The 17,491-nt window shown below is 32.5% G+C and overlaps 2 protein-coding genes across 6 annotated transcripts in view; both read left to right on the top strand.

Annotated features, from left to right (window-relative positions):
• The first annotated feature begins 349 nt into the window (after positions 1–349).
• LOC145943844 (DALR anticodon-binding domain-containing protein 3) lies at positions 350–2,811 on the top strand. Its single transcript, XM_083051718.1, has 5 exons — positions 350–692; positions 1,039–1,675; positions 1,956–2,089; positions 2,289–2,456; positions 2,582–2,811. Exons 1-5 carry the CDS (start codon positions 426–428, stop codon positions 2,699–2,701), a joined length of 1,326 nt encoding a protein of 441 aa, XP_082907844.1. The 5' UTR covers positions 350–425; the 3' UTR covers positions 2,702–2,811.
• Positions 2,812–3,542: 731 nt separating this feature from the next.
• Mxd (MAX dimerization protein) overlaps positions 3,543–17,491 on the top strand; it is a 43,473-nt gene continuing 29,524 nt past the window's right edge. The window contains exons 1-4 of one of the 5 annotated variants that reach the window (XM_083051747.1): positions 3,543–3,892; positions 6,472–7,437; positions 10,153–10,246; positions 10,981–11,010. In XM_083051747.1, the coding sequence (XP_082907873.1) occupies positions 7,383–7,437; positions 10,153–10,246; positions 10,981–11,010 (179 nt within the window). In that variant the 5' untranslated portion in view covers positions 3,543–3,892; positions 6,472–7,382. Of the gene's footprint in view, positions 3,909–3,944; positions 4,284–6,312; positions 7,438–10,152; positions 10,247–10,980; positions 11,011–17,491 lie in introns of those variants that run through there. The other 4 variants (XM_083051757.1, XM_083051730.1, XM_083051739.1 and 1 more) reach the window with 4 other exon arrangements.

Genomic DNA, 17,491 nt, shown 5'->3' with positions numbered 1-17,491 from the left:
TTATATTTTTGCATAATTATATGAAAATATTGATTCATATAAAAGTATTTTATTTACAATGCAAATGTATATTTTCTTTTTCCAAAAGTATGTATATATGTATGCATTTTTCTTATTTTAATTACACAAAACGTAGCTAAAAAATTGTATATTATAATTTAAATTTCTTATCTGTGAATATGATCATAACTTGTATTTCATTTTAGCTGCAGAAAATTTAGCTAAATTTAGCAACAACTATTTATTTTACCTGTATTTTTTAATTAAAATATTCTTTTCTCTCTAATACGTTTATCTGTATTTATCTCATCTTGAATGTAAAAAATATGGCATAGTACAGTTTAAAAACATATACAATTCATTTACCAAGCTGTCACTTGCTGCCATTGCTATAGTGATCAGCTGATTCAGCATCAGAATTTTCGATGGAAAGCAGGACGGAATTTAACATCAAGTTTGTTATCGATAACATTGTTTCTTATTTGACTGGTGACGAATATAAAAATTCTTCAATAATCAAAATAAATGACGAAAATTTGTCCGCAAACGGAGAGCTATATTTTCTGTGTAACGTTAAAGCGTGGAAGAGTATTTCAACATGTGCCAAGAATTGCACAAGTATTTTGCAACACTTTATACACGTACACGATGATACGACGAGAGACATCATAGACGCAGATGTAACTGAGGAGGTAAATAAAATTTCGTTTATATATATTGATTGTTTATGCTAAAACTAACCTAATTTAACTGTACCTAAAATATATTTGTTTTAGTTGCATCTTTTTATATATACTTTGTATATAATACATTTTATAATATATTTTCATGTTTGAAAAATACAAAGAGAAAAACAAAGTGCAAAAAATGCGCGAAACTAAAACGAATAAATTTGTTAAGTCCCTTTTTTATTGTATCGCTACATATAAAATGTTGCATTCTGAAATTCTGAAAGTTTATCCAACACTCTTACAACACAAGATCTGATAATCAAATACTATGTCTTATTTGTGGCTAAAAAATCTCTTAATTTTGCAGATCTTTAAACAGTTAATACTGAAAAGTAGCACCTGGCCAATAAGGATACAACAATGCATACTGCAAAGAGAAAGAGTCTGCTTGTTCTTAAATCGAGATGATATCATCGCAAATAGCATAAGGATGGCTGTCGAATGTGGATTGACATTTGGAAGGACTCAATCGATTGGTAAAACATTTAATTTCAAGTATCAGCCTGATGCACAATCGGATCTCACTTCTCACAGGCTGCGTCTAATAAAAAATATTGCTGCAAAGGCATTAAGTCTACATGGATGCACATTATCTGCTGAGGAAAATTGTGCTGGCAAATATATGTTCACCAGCAAATCGGAAGGATCAATTGACAAAGGATATGAGAAATACATCTGTGGCGTTGTAAAGAATTACGAGACAAATTCAAAAGAAATATGTCTCACGTGGGAACAATATGTAAAATGCAAAATGAATCAATTGGCAGAATTTGGTGAACACAAGTTTATCGAGAGCGAAAGAAATAATACAGAGAAAGATTTCTTTTCGCACAATTTGGCCAATGCTATTATTATTTTTGAATTAATGGCTGTGAAACCAAGTCGACCAGTTATTGTAGGAAATAATAATTTACAAGACAATAGAAGCATTACAAATACCAGAGGTATATATGTTCAACAATATCAGCAAATTATTGTCTTTTAAAGAACTAACATTTTAAATTAATTGTAATAAGATTTCTTAATTTTTCTTATATCTTAAATTTGCTTAATTATCCAGCTATATATTTTGTATTTGAATTCCTGTGATAAAGAAAATAATTATTCTGTGACTTAGCAATAATTATTTTGAAAGTATAATATTAGTTTAATAATTCTATTTGATAAATATTTATGACAGACAATAAATAAGAATTGTTGTACGTTTTCAATTAAAAATTGCAGGTGCCTCATTTGTGTTGTACAATACTGCCAGAATAGCAACAATTATAATGAAGTACAATGAAAGAGTGTCGTGTGGAAGTTACCCCAGTTTGCCAAACATTGAAAATGTAGATTTCTCGCAATTGAATGAAGAAGTATGAAGCATTTCTCAACAGTTTACTTATTTTTACAATTGTGCAATACTTAATAATTAACTTTCAAAATTTTGTATTTGTATAATTTTATTTAGTTAGTTTGATACTTTTATATTTTAAAGATTTTCTATCAGCTGAATAATTTATTAATCATCTAAACTTTGTTGATTTTATAAAGAAATATTTGATTTGTCTACAGGACGAATGGGAGCTCATATATAATTTTATCTTTGGATATCCGCAAATGATAAATGATTGTTTAAAGTGCGAGACGAATTTTTGTGTTTATCCACAAGTATTATGTCTATTTTTATCACGATTATGTCAAAAGTTCAGTATCTATTATCGAAGAATCAGAATTCTAACGGTAAGAAAAAGAGCTGAAAAATCTAATGAATAATATTTATATATTTTATGCTAGATATTCTAAATTTTATTTTATACTTTATATTTTATGTATTTTTACTTCAAATTATATTTTATAAATTGCAGGAAGGAGGTGATCATTTGATTTCCAAGATGTTTGCAAGATTGTATATGTTGCGTGCATTGCAAATTGTTCTCGAAAATACATTGGACATTTTGGGTATCACACCAGTATCGCGAATGTGAAATAATTTTGTGAAAAGAAAGATTTAAATAATTTTTATGTAAAAATAAAAATTTAATAAGATAATCTCATTTTTATAAAATGATAATAAAATGATTTGACAATTATATATTTGTAAACAGATTTTTTGGAAATATTGCTATAGTAAATGTTATTTAAGTTTTTATATTCCATTATAGATTTTATATAAATAATATATACTTAGTAATATTAATATATAATTTTTATTGTTTTAATATTTCCATTCTTTTTCAAGAGTTGCATTTTTATTTTTCAATTGCATACCTAAAAATATTTTTTCAAATCATATTTTCATCTTTCTTTTTACTTATAAATAAATAATTGTTTATCTTACTTCAAAAATTTTTAAAATAAATTTTTTTCAATTGCAAAATAAATATAATGTATTTCAATATTTTTTTCTCAATGAATTATATATAATTAAAATTTTAAAAAATATAATTTCAAGTAAAAGAAAGATTTCAACATTTTCTCGATTCAAATTTACATACGAAAGCAACGACTCGGCTCCGTTCGGCATCGTTCGCCTCGGTTCAGCTGCGCTCGTTAACGCTCGTCCGCCGCTCAGGCGGCTCGGGCCACTGGAGGAGGACGACAGCGGCGACGCTGGGCGGCCAGCTGTTTGTTTTGTTTTCGGGCATGAGATTCACGTGACAGCCGGCGGGTGTTGGTGGCGGCACGCGACGTTCGCGGCGACGCTTGTTACGGGGGCCGCGATTGGCCGACGCGACGCGCTTCCCGCCGCGTTCGGCCAATCGCTGCGCTCGTAAGCGCGCGCGTCGCCGCACAGAGCGCTGCTGCCGCCGAAGAGAGCGTTTGACATCGATAAATGCGTGCGAGTGCTCGCGAAGCGCGGAGGTGTCAGGCTGTCGCTCGCTCGCTCGTCCGCTCGTTCGTTCGTCCGTGCGTTCCGAATCGTTGAATCCGTGAATCGTCGTCACCCGTTATCGTTCGAATCGTCGCGCATCACGATCATCGATTCTCGCCGTCGTGGCCGTCGCTCGATCGCTCTCCATTCCGCGTTCGGCATTGTTCGTTGTCCGATCAAGCCCGTTCCCACCCCCCGCTTCCGCCGCCGCCGCCGCCGACGAGCGCCCCTCCGCCCCCGTGGGAAACCTGCGAGAGAGAGCTAGCACTGGGCAGAGCTGATCGCTGATCGTCCACACAACAAAGTGAACAGGCACCGTTGTCAGTCTCTCTTTGCTTTTTTTCCTTTTCTCTCTCTCTCTGTATCTCTCTATCTGTCTCTTCCCTCGCTTATCTTCGCGCACTCCTTTATCACCGTGGCCTGTGCCAAATGTCATCGGGCGGATATTCGGCGTATATATACGTACGTATGCGTACGTAAATATACGTAGGGGCGTGAATGTATATTTGTATACGGTATACGTTCATATGTGACGTATATAACGTGTGTATGTATGCGTCAAGTAGAGAGAGAGAGAGAGACGTATACGCATACATTTACGCGACGAGGGGATCTCAGCTGGCGCATTCTAGTGGACGTTCGGAGTAGAAAGTGCTGTTGCGCGGCGGCAGGTCGCCTGCCGCCTCTCTTTGTTTGTGAGTTATCAGCTGGCGTGTTGCTCGCGTCTCGTAATAATAACGGCCTCGATCCGCGCATCACGGACAACGGGCCTCGACGAATCCAAATTGCAAGGGTCCTTGGTTCGAAAATCGCGCGAGAGAAAAATAGTTTTGTTCAAAATATAGTCTATAGAGTGTGTGTGTGCGTTGAGGTTCCCTCTCCCCCTTTTCGCCGCCACCCTTTCTCGCTTCCTATTGCATATATTCATCGTATTCAATCGTAATGACAGATGGCTTTTCGGTTAACTTTTAAAGTGGCAGATTTTTATGCGAATAAAGATCTTTGTTTCTTCGCGTGCGATATTCGACATTGAAAAGATTAAAGAGCGATTTTTTATAACATTCGCGCGAAGCAAATATCAAATTTCAAATTTGTATCAAAGAATACGCGCTACAAATATTCGACGCGACGAGAAAGCGAGATATCCGGTAATGTATATTAAAAATTATTATGTTGTATTATGTCTTAATATTTATTTGTTCAAATTCGCATACAAGTTCATAATTGAATAACTCGAGAAAGAGCTATTTGTAACACAAAAAAAGAAAATTGGCAAAATGTCTAAACACAAAATACATAAAGTTCAAATTGTCTATTTGGATAAAAAAAATTCTTCCTTTTCTTTCTCTCTTCCCCTTTCTTGACATTTCATTTTATATCTGACTTCTATGCTTTGTTCTTTTTGCTCTCTCTTTTCAGTACAAATATGCACTTATTTTGATTTAAATGTGCAAATAAAATTGAAATATAAACAGAGTTTCTTATAAATGTTTTTTTTTTTATTATAATTATCTCGCTTAATTTACTGTACTAAATACATTTTTTGATAATTGTTATATTTATTTGTGCACCTGTGTTCTGTTATGTAATGCAAAAAATTAATTAAATTTTTTTCTCTAGTTCTATACATAGTATCCTTTTATCATAGTATCTTTTTTAGTGCATTAACTCGAATGAAACACGTGCGTGGTTTTTTCCGTTTATAATTGTTAGAATAATATATAACGTGTTAATCACATACATGAAAAAAAATTCACAAGCATGGAAATTGATACACAAATAAGACATCAATATATAATTCACTTTACATAGAAATTTTTAAAAATTTTTAGAACGATACATACGTGTTTATTTTTTCCGTTGTATTTAATTTAAAAAATTCATGAATTATAGTTACTGATATTTTATTCTTAAACCGAATATCAGACAATTTTACGAGCAATATGTTTACAAAATTTTTCAATATTCTTTTAGAGATATAAAATAATAAAGATAAAGACAAAAATAAACATTATACTATAATTAAACACGTTGACAAATTATTGTTGAATATTAAAAACGGATTTTTATATAACAAAAACACTTTAATAAAGACAGGTTAAGAGAGAGGATTAACTGTTTTAAATATATGTTATTTTTAATAATAAAACTCTTCATCTCATATATCTAACAAGCGTGTTAAATTATACATTTTGAATTTAAGTATTTATATTATATGATAATACATATATATCCACACAATATATATATATTAAAATATGTAATTGATTTGTGTTCTCATTCTTGTATATAGTCATGCGCGTTTTTTTATTAAAGTATGAAAAACGCAATAAATATTCAATAAAAGGATAAAATTTTTGCTTTCCGTATGTTTTTAATTCATAGGAAATTTCATTTCGAAGCGTATAATAAATTTTGCTTTATCGCGCTCTTGCTATATTTATCCGTCTATTTCTATCTCTCTCGCTCTCGCTCTGTTTCCGTTTTACTCGCTGTTTATTTTTCTCGCGTTACGCGACCGCGCGTAGGCGTATTCTCTCTTTCATTCCCTCCCCTTTCTTCTTCTTCCGTCTTCTCTCGCTCTTTCACTCTGCGATGCTTCGTTCTGCATGTGTGATTATGTATATATATATATACATATGTGTGTACATATATATATATATACATATGTGTACGCGCGCGCGCGCCTGTGTTTACTTATGTGTATGCGCTGTTCACGATCAGTTTCTCTCGGCGGCGTTCGAAGCGTAGTTACTTCACGCGGCACTTTATGGGAGCATTGTATTGTTGTCATTGGACCTGTATGCACACACGAAATCGCGTACGCCAAGAATACTGAGTACGGTCAACGGTGATGATAATCGGTTTTCTCTTGTGATTTAGTGTAATCGCGGTAAATGTGGTGATATATACGGCGTGGAAGGAGAGAGCAAGAGGGCAGAAGTAACCGAAGGATAAAACAATTGGAACAATCACGATTCGAAGAGGAAACACATCGGAAAGAACAACGCGACTTCTGACTGGTTTGGTGTTTGAAAAAAAAAAAAAAAAAAACGAACAAAATTCCAAATGTTGCATGAAAACAACGTTCAGTGATCGACATTCTGCGATTCGAGTGACATTAACGACATTATCAACATAAAGGAGAGGGAGCATTTGGAAGTGGACAAGTTCATTAACATCGGAGTTTCGTGGCGAAGCGAGTTTATCAAGCGGAGTCAGATTCGACGACAACAACATCCCAAGAGACGACTTGTCCGGAATATTTGTCGATTTTCGTCGTTCGCGAGACAGACGCGCGAGGAAGAAAGGCTGTCCTGAAAGGTAGAGCTTTTCTGCGTATTACATCCATCTCGATCGTCCGCCGCCGCCGTCGTCGCTGTCATCGTCGTTGTTCGCCGTCCGCGGATCGGTCGGTGCACGTTTCTCGCTTGCGTGCGCGTCGTCATCTCTCATCGTCGTAGTCTCGCTGCTCGTGCGCGTTGGTGCACGCAGTTACGTGTCCGAGAGTAACCGAGGCACCGCGAAATCGCCCGAGGTGGCGCGGCACGGCGGCCGAAGACATCACGATTACGTATCTCGCAGCAGCCCTCCCCCTTCATTCTCGTCTAGGCGCCCGTCGTACGCGCACGTGCGCGCGCGCGCGTGTGTGTGAGTGTGAGCTTGCGTGCGTGCGCCGCCGCATCGTGTGTGTTTCGGTCGCGTGTGTCCGGCTCCGGAGCGTGAGGCAGGAGGAGGAGAAGAAAGAGCGAGCGTGAACGGAAGCCGCCAGGATTACGCCAAACCGAGGAAATATGAGCATTGCTGCCCTACTGCAGGCCGCCGAGTACATTGAACGAAGGGAAAGAGGTGAGTGTTCGCGCTTCTTTTTTTCTTTTCTTCTCACATACACGCGCGCCCTCTCAATTTCATCTCATTCAAATTTCTTATACTTCTCTGTTTACGCGCGATATCAACGTCTCGCGATTATATTGTACCGCGGATAACTATGCAGCATGATACATAAGAATAAAAAAAAAAAAAAACTATGCGCTGTCATAATTAAATCTCACAATCAGTCGAGGTGAGTGTATTCGCGCTTCTTTTTTCTTTTCTTCTCTCACATACACGCGCGCCCTCTCAATTTCATCTCATTCAAATTTCATACTTCTCTGTTTACGCGCGATATCAACGTCTCGCGATTATATTGTATCGCGGATAAATATGCAGCATGATATATAAATATATAAGAATAAAAAAAAAAAAAACTATGCGATGTCATAATTAAATCTCAGTCGAGTTATTAAATCGCGTACGTATAAAAAAAAAATTATTCCACGCGCGATCAATTGTAACACAATTTTATCGTCATTTGTTTAATCCTTTACAGGAATATTTAATTATATAGAATGCATTTTTTGTAATATATGTTTCTCTTTGATGTAATATTTTTATTTGAAGTTGTTATCTAGAGTCTATATGTCAAACGCTATTCTATTTCTGTTCCATTGAAAGTTTAAACATACCGATAGGAAAATGTAGCATGAAATCGCCGCTTTTTTCATCAATCAATTTTAATGTGTATATCTGTTTTTAAATGTTTATCGTATAACGATTAATCGAATCGCTGACAGTTTTCATAGTTAAATTGAGATATGGATCTCTTAAATATGTGAGACTATAATTCGAATCTTTTAAATGAATTCTTTATGCAACAGACACTTCTACTTGGAATGTGTCCCTTTAATAACAAGAAAATTATACGATTTAAAAATACGCCTCATCTCGCCACCGCTATCTTTGTTTTCATAGTGCGATCGTACGCGGCGCGATGATCTCATTTTATCACTCCACTTATAATGCTGCTGCGTCGCACTTAGAGCCGCGTGCATGCGAGGACGCACGTCCTCGTCGTTTTTCGCGCGCGTGCGCACGCGTATCCCCTCGTGCGTAATACGACGTTAGATTTCCGAAAGAGCGATCGGAGTGTCTCGTTTGCATATGAATTTGCAACACAAGTTTCAATTTTATGTAATACTCTTGTAAAATAAACGTCGTTTGTGATAATCGAATATTATACGTCGTTAAAGTAACGTGATTCTTTTACCAAGTCTCAGCGCGCTTTTTAAATAAAATATTAGCAATTTTAAATTATCATAAATTTAGGAGTGAAATCGAAAAATCAGACATAATATTCTAAAGACGATAATTCTGTAGAAACATTCATTTTATATTAAACGCCGATTATATATCGTAAACGCGAATTATTGCAAATTTCAATTAATTAAAATGAGTCACGAATATTTAGGAGTAAAATCGAAAAATCAGACATAATATTCTAAAGACGATAATTCTGTAGAAACATTCATTTTATATTAAACGCCGATTATATATCGTAAACGCGAATTATTGCAAATTTCAATTAATTAAAATGAGTCACGAATATTTAGGAGTAAAATCGAAAAATCAGACATAATATTCTAAAGACGATAATTCTGTAGAAACATTCATTTTATATTAAACGCCGATTATATATCGTAAACGCGAATTATTGCAAATTTCAATTAATTAAAATGAGTCACGAATATTTAGGAGTAAAATCGAAAAATCAGACATAATATTCTAAAGACGATAATTCTGTAGAAACATTCATTTTATAATAAACGCCGATTATATATCGTAAACGCGAATTATTGCAAATTTCAATTAATTAAAATGAGTCACGAATATTCACTACGAATATGTGATTTCTATTTGAAACTTTGATGAATCTGAATGAAAGTAAATCTGAAGTGAATCTGAGAAAGTAGCGAGCCCCCCCAAGTTTTGTCTCAATTTACCCGTGACCTTTTTATTTATGGAAATTTAGTCTAAAGTCTCTATCTATTTTTATCTGATTTAAAGTGTCTGTCCGTATCTTAATTTAAAGCACGGAGATCTATTTATACAAATATATTCCGCGTCTATTTCAACATCAATTTGATGCATTTGTTTATTCCAATTTAATTCGATATCTCTTTGTAGAAATGTAAACATTACATTTGACATTCGAGCAATATGGGCCTAACTCAACGACACACACTTATTGAATTGAAATAGTTGAACTTTTGTTTGCTTGAAAAATCACAAAACGAGGCACGATCGTACTTGGATCGGACGTGACTCTCCTGGAATGGTCTAAGAAAATAAAACGTGACTTAATATCGGTGTGTCCGCGTCTTCACTCGCTCCATAACGAACTTAACAAGCTTCGAAAGTTCTAACTCTCTCATGAGAGTCACGTCGCTGTTTTTCTTCTGTATCGAAATAACTGCATTGTTTTGGAAAATGTCATTAAGATTAAAATCGTATGATATTGAACATTTTGAAATTGAAGAAGATGACATTTATGTTAGCGGGAAAGATATTTGGACACAAATAATTTTCATACTCCCATTTATGAACGCTTCGCTTATTTTGATTACGTAAAGCTCTCTCTCTCTCTCTCTCTCTCTCTCTCTCAGGCTATTAATTTTAGAATACAGTATATAATAATTGTATGTAATTTTACATTCTACTTATCGATTTATCGCTTTATGATTACAGAAGCTGAACATGGCTATGCTTCAACGATGCCAATACCCGATGATATGCGGACGGTTATAAAGAGGACAAAGACAAAGAAGTCCCAAGGCAGCAGGTTAGTCTACACAGATATATTTTGAGAAATGACATTTAGAAATTTATTCTAATTTTTTAAGTTAAAATTATCTTTGCAATTTTTTCATTCCACATGTTAAATTTTGAAACATTAATATTTTTTTATTCTTTTCTCACATTAATATATATTTTTTAAGTACATTTAATGAATATTTTGAATTGTTTCTATGATGTCATATATCTAACTTTCAATACTTTAGAGAGAAATATTATACAAATTTTTAAATTTCTTACATTTCCACAAATTTACGGTAACTCGAAAAATTGTAGCTCTTTGCAAAGAAAGAGAGAAAATAAAGCGTGTGGTTGTGTAAAATAATTATATAATTTTAACATGATATATTATACTCGATTATTAAGAGACATTTATTTCTATAAAAACACTTCATTAAATCGTAACTTTTGGAATCCGACATAGTACCTAACAACTCAAAATATTGCCAATTGACAGTGAATCGTTTGATTCGTTTGAATAAAATGCAATTACTATTGCTACAAATGATACTGTTGTTGCAAATTCATATTATTTATAGCTACATTGCAATATGTTTTATCGGATAAACATCCCCCTTTTTTTATTTTATATCATGTTTGTGTTGTATCAATGGTTTCGATATTATCATCGTTGCTCAATTTCTGGTCTTATCGCAAATCACGTTTTTGATACTACTTCTACTGATAGATCTAATGAGCGTTTCCTTTTATTGCTTGCAGGACGACTCATAATGAGTTGGAGAAAAATAGGTGAGTGTTTTACAAACAATAAATTAGTAAATATTTTATTAATAAGCTAGTTAATAATTATAACTTATAACTTTTATGAGTTATAATTTCGTGCTTTTTCTAACTAGTATCGTGCTTGCATAGTCGTACATTATAAAGGGAGGTTAAAATTAAAAAAAAATTTTTTTACATGAATATCTCACAATGAATCGGTAAATCAATTGATAACGATTAACCATAAAATGTATTTGTAAATAGCTTTTCTTCTTGGATGCTATAAATAAATTTAAATATTCGTCAGAAATAAATATAATAAATATTAATAATTGATGTAATAAATGTCGAAGAAAATACAACTTTGTTTTTCAAATTTTTGCAGTGTAATATATTTATAAATTCATAATTTATGAAAGCAAACTTGTTATGCATAAATCGATATCAGAATGTATCGAAGATAAATCAGAATAAGATTACAAATTATCAGACAAAAATAATTTGGTCTAATTGGGAATAAAATCAGAATTTGTCAAATAGTTAAAATACAATAATAATATCGTAATATTTCTAAATTAATTTTTTCGAAAATAAATGTTCTAGTAAAGATCAATATATACATCTTGTATTGGGGGGAGATGAAGTAGGGGGAGCGGAAAAATAACTACAGGACATTGGATTTTTAGCTTCGCGTTTATAATTCCGAGTCAAAAATGTGAAAATATGCATAACTGCGTTATGTAACGCAATACGAGATATAACAGAGCAAGCGGGTTTTCATATTGGCCGTTTCTGTGTCACGCTACCCCTTGTGTAACTTCTTTTGCTCCCCTTATCCCTCTCCCCATCACGACCACTATTCGCACATGGACTGCTTGGGTATAAAAAAAATCGATAGTCCGCCTGCGACCATCTCGCTTTCTCTTATTCTCTATAGCACCCCTTCTATCCTCTCTTTTTTTCTTTTTATGCATCGCTGACTAGTGAGAATTTTGACCTTTTCTTTCTCCAAATATTTGTAGTCTATTTTTTTTCGAAACAATTTGAAAAATATTCAAGATGTGAGAGATAAATGTATAGGTTGTTCCAAGTCAATTGCGTATTAACTTTTGTGTACTAATATTCATTTTGCTTATATTATAATAATATGATTCTTTCTGTATGAAAATTACATTTGCAACTATTTACAATACTATATTTGATTTTAAAATGATAGATGTTATTAGATAGATGTTATCTGATAACATTGTATGGAATTATATTCAATATTTTCACAAATTTCTAGTAAAATAAAAAATTGAAAATATTTCGAGAAAAACTAAAATTTACTTTTAAAAAAGAATTGTGACATACAATACTAAATAGTTTATTTTCTTTTAAAAGCGTTATATAAAAATTGCAATTTTAAACACTTAATATTTTATGTGTACACAATAATTTAATACTTAAAAATAATAGACTGTAGAGAAATATCTGGAGACACAAGTTAACATTAAAAAAAATAATATTTCTTTAAATTGCTGCTTATAATTATTCGCTTTTGTTTCTTTTTAAAAAAAGCTAAATTTTATGATTAATGTTGTTTACGCGTCTATATTAATGATAGCTGATGATAGATGTAAATAATGCGTAAACACGCATTACGTGCGACGAATGTAGAAAACATAGAAGCCGATGACACACTGTCCTAAATTTAGCACGTGTTGTGCGGCGGAAATAAATTTACGGCGAATTTTATTAACATACGTGCGCGTGAAGTTTAGACCCATATCATACCATATCGCACATTAAAAATTACAGTTAAAATTGAATTACGATTGACGATTGTTCCATTAATACTATGATAGTAATTGCTCTGGTTGCATTGTATACTCTCTTCTTGTATTTTTGCTTGTATTTTGCTGTGGCTTCATTAGGTTTTAAAAACTCTACATATAATATTATTATATGTATTCAAATAATTTTTTATTTTTGTTCAGTGTTTATCTTGTCTCATGGTCATTAAATTTAAATTAAATTAAATTAAAATTGATTAAAAATTGACGGTTCATTGATCAATATCGTGATCGAAGATTGAAAAAATTACAATATAAAATTACATGTCATATATGTATATACACGTTCGAAAAAATATAGAGAAATGAAAAGGTTTGAAGTTCAAAGGGATTAAAATAATAATTGCATAAACTTATCGAATTTGTATTTATTATGTTATGTTATAAAATTTAAAATTTAATTAATTTTTGTTTAATATTAATTTTTTTTATTCTAAAAGATAGAATTTTTTATTATTGATTAATAAACAGAGATAAAAACAAATTGCTTGATCGCGCGTTATTTGTGTGAACCATTATGCAAAATCGTGAGGTTTTCCCGAATATAAGGAGAAGATATCATCACAGGTCAGCCGGAAAACGAAAGCTCAACAAACGGCTACGCTAGCGCGAGTGAAAATGGCGTTCGCGAACGGCGCCCGAGGACAGATTCCTGGCCCATTTGAAATGCATTGAATTTTTAAGTGCCATCCTTTGTGCCGCCACCGTGAGATAGCTAACTTCCGATTCGGCTCCTCACTATTTCGCCTTCCGTTGGTTTTTCATAATTTTGACTTGAATCTTTCCCGACTGGCTTTAAGTTTAACCCTTTTCTAGATTATATGATTTTAGTTTTAATTAATCTGCTTAATTAATATATAATAACTCAAATTAATATTTTTTTATATTTAATAACATAATAACAAAAATACAAATTTGATAAGTTTATGTATAATTAAAAAACTACAAAACAATTAATAAAACTACTAATGTTATATATAGTATAGGACCTAAAAAATTATAGGGCATACAACTTTATCGATTATTAATATAATTATAAATTATATGATATAATTAAATTACGTAACTAAAACAGTTAAAATTAAAAATCAACTTGCTACAAATTATTGAACTTTTATAAGTTTTATATTTTATCTTACAATTGAATTTCATTCTTAATAGCATTTCGCCTCTTTCGAAATATCTTGGTCACAATATCAATAAAAAATTATTATAATTAAAAACAAAAGCAAACAGAAATTATAGAATTGTATCAAATCTGAAAATAAACGGTTAAATAAATCTACATTATTTTTCATGTAATAGGATATAACGGGATGAGACGTTAATTAAAAAATTCGATGCGCAAATAAGCGGATCAATTGTTTAAAGAAATTCTGTCGTATCAACTTCTCAAATTAGAGAGCAAAGGTTTAGTCGATAAACGTTCGTGTTATTCACTTGCAATATCTCCGCGTTCAAGGAAATAAGAAAGGACCGATCGAAACAATTTAATTAATGAATCTACGAGTATTAATTAATTTTGAAGTCATAAACTGATAATTTGTCTCATGTTTTTGAGACAAAAAATGTTAGGAATTAAGCTCCACTTGGGGAAACGAACGATATAATGCAAAAGAGGCAGGGGGAAGCAGAATAATCAAAATGATCAGAATTGATATGCGTTCGCGGAGAAAGAGACGTGCGTTATATCTTTCGCGAGATGTACAGGGCAGAATGCGGGCTGACTTCGGGGTCAAGGACGATTCGACGGAGCGTGCACCCTGTGCACCTCCTTTCATTCTCTAACGTTGGGGAGATGTGTCCGATGTTGTTTAGAGCATCGACCGACCTTGGTTAGAAGCGTCACGTATTAATTTGATTGTTGCATACACGTAATGTCAGACTAGTTTTGGCTTTATGATACGTTCTAGTAAAGTAAATGTCTTTTGATAATCGCGTATTGAATTACGCGACATGATTCTTTTTTTTTTTGGAAAAGTCTGCTCTTCAGTTTTTGTCTCTGCGACTTTTCAAATTACAGTACATTTAGAAAATTAATATAATAACTCCATTGTTCGAAAATTAGATATAATATAAAAAATTCGTGGAGTGAATTCTAACTTTGGGAGAGCCATATTAATACGAAAGAAACCAATATTATTTTAGAAAATTTAATATCCCGTTTCTACGAAGCTGAAAATATTTTTGATTTTTATAATATTCTTCCTTTTTATCTTTTAAACTTCCTACTTCAAACGAAAAAATTGTAAAAATTACTTTGCAGTATGGGAAATGTGAAAAAGGTTATTGCATTTTTTTCATTAACATATACTTCTTTTTATGTACATATATTTGGATTGTATTTGCAATTTTATCATGTTTATATACATATATTGTTTTCCTTAGAAATTCTTGAGACATTATACTCTCGCGAATAGTTGTTTACTCAATTAGTACAGCTGTGAAGTGCAAGAAAAATAGGGAGGGTGGAAGTGTTTCGTGTAAGAAACGATGCGAGCATTAGGGCCCATACGGACCCTTCGCTTGTCTCGACGCGGCTCTCCGCGGCTCACCATTGCCACTTTGAAGCTCGTTCACCTTGAGCTCTCTTGAACAGTGATTCTCATTCGTGCTTATTCATTCTCGTTTATATTACTCATAGTCGTGACACCATAATTACGCAAATAAATATTCGATTGGTGTTGTATTTCCTAAAACTGGGATTGGAATGTTGATTGAGAGAATCACGCAATTTGGTTACTGATCCGCAATCGGATACTGATAGTGAGTGTTGTTTTTACTTATTCTCTTCATTAAAGAGTTATATACATTAAATGTATGATAAATATCTTAACGTAGTTTATAAAGATATTTTCGCGCAAAAAAATGCATCATGAGATTCAAATCGACGAGAACTGGATTGTCTTGATGCGTGTTTTTTTTCATCAAAATTAAAATTTTCATACATTTGTTAAGAGACAATAAGAGAGAAGTTTTTTTTAAATATTATAAGTGAAATACACATATTGACGAAAAAATATAAAAACATTGAAATTGAATTTAATATAAAATTGAGAAGAATTGTATATACATACATATACTTTTTTTCACGATTGTCGAATAAAACTTCGCTAACCATCCCGCTGAAATAATTTGCTTGGTTTTTATATTCATATGACATGATGTCAGTATCGTATCCGGACCGGTTGTAAGTAGATATGCGAGGCGAGAACGGGAGTGTATGGTGTACGCGTTTTTAATTACACATTTTTTATTTCATCCCGACACTCTTTTACAATGGAGATTGAAGAGATCACTTTTCGTCATGATTGGAAAGTTTTCGTGTCACGTTGAATTAATCTAAAAGTGCCAAGGATGCACGTTCTGGCTTTGTATATTTTTTCAAATATCTATATATTTTTTCTTTGTATACGAATTTAAATTTATGAAGTAATACAAAGACTTTTCCATTTTGCGCTTCCTCATAGAGGAAGCACTGTTTTTTTTCTACTTTTGACAAGTTTACTATAATTTGAAGATCACACAAACATTTCATAAAAATTGAAGCATACTTTTATAAAAAAGAATCGTGTCATTATAACGTAATACTTTATTAGAATATTTTTAGGTTTTATTTTAGAGCATTTTATGAAGATTCGCAAATACGTTATGTTATGTGCAACGATCTAATATATATTAAATTCTCATTTTTTTCTTAATTTTATGCAACTTTAATAGGGATTAATTTTGCTACAGAAAGAGAGAGAGAGAAGAGAGTAGACAATTGTGTCTCTAACAAAGATAACGATTCTTGGACTAAGACAATTATTGCAGCAACAATAGTGCAGCATTCAGGTGCATACCTGTTGGACACGAGTAGAACGAAGAGGGTGAAGGTGAAGGAGTAAAGAAAGGGAAGGAGGGATAAGAGAGAGAAAGAGAGAGAGAGAGAGAGACTATGAAAACAGAAGGAAACACATTACTACGCTGACTAGTTTCCCGTAATTTTCCGAGTTATATTGACGGTTTGCATGGTGATTGGGAGTCGGTTTGCGGTCGAATAGAAGGGAGGGCATTGTAGAGAAAGGAAGGCATTGTCGAAATGGGAGAATAACAACATGGCATTAATTATGCGTTAAGAGCCTCCAATTACAGATCGCATTAAATCTTCCTTAAATATATTTTCAATTAATACTTATGAATAGAAATTGCACAAAATACCCCAAACATATAGGCCGTTTCTTCTTTATAAATTCTTTTAATTTTCTATCAACACAGTCTCTGAAATGCAATTTACTTTAATAAAACTAAGAAAATTAATATGACTCATCTCGTATTTTTATTAATAAACTTACGCAAACTGATTTCTTTCTTTAACAAAAATCAACAGTTCTTAAATTATAAGTATTTAAATATGAAGAGATTTTTGCGAATTATGTATAAGAATGAAAAATAATATAGCATAATTCTAATGAAAAAAATATATAATGACTATTCTTTAATTTCGTATCGACTTTAATAGAGAATTCTATAAAATTAAAACTTACAATTTAGTTATAAAAATATACAATGCTGTATATATAATACTGTTATATAACTGCTGTATATAATTAACTTTTATAATTTTTTTGAGAAAAAAAATTGATATTGAATTGGTCAGGAAGATTTTTCATTAATGTTAAAAATTGCAA

Source organism: Prenolepis imparis, unplaced genomic scaffold (genome assembly GCF_030444845.1).
Source record: "Prenolepis imparis isolate NDT839.2.m4 unplaced genomic scaffold, iyPreImpa1.0 SCAF_1, whole genome shotgun sequence".
NCBI classification, from domain to species: Eukaryota; Metazoa; Arthropoda; class Insecta; order Hymenoptera; family Formicidae; genus Prenolepis; species Prenolepis imparis.
Note: the sequence above shows the minus strand (reverse complement) of the source record. Positions and strands in the feature narration are given on the sequence as shown.

Excerpts from the sequence above, each read along its gene's own strand:
- LOC145943844 (XM_083051718.1), top strand. The coding sequence starts at position 426 with ATGGAAAGCAGGACGGAATTTAACATCAAGTTTGTTATCGATAACATT. Across the intron at positions 693-1,038 it reads ACGCAGATGTAACTGAGGAG|ATCTTTAAACAGTTAATACT; the intron begins GTAAATAAAATT and ends TTAATTTTGCAG. Across the intron at positions 1,676-1,955 it reads AAGCATTACAAATACCAGAG|GTGCCTCATTTGTGTTGTAC; the intron begins GTATATATGTTC and ends TAAAAATTGCAG.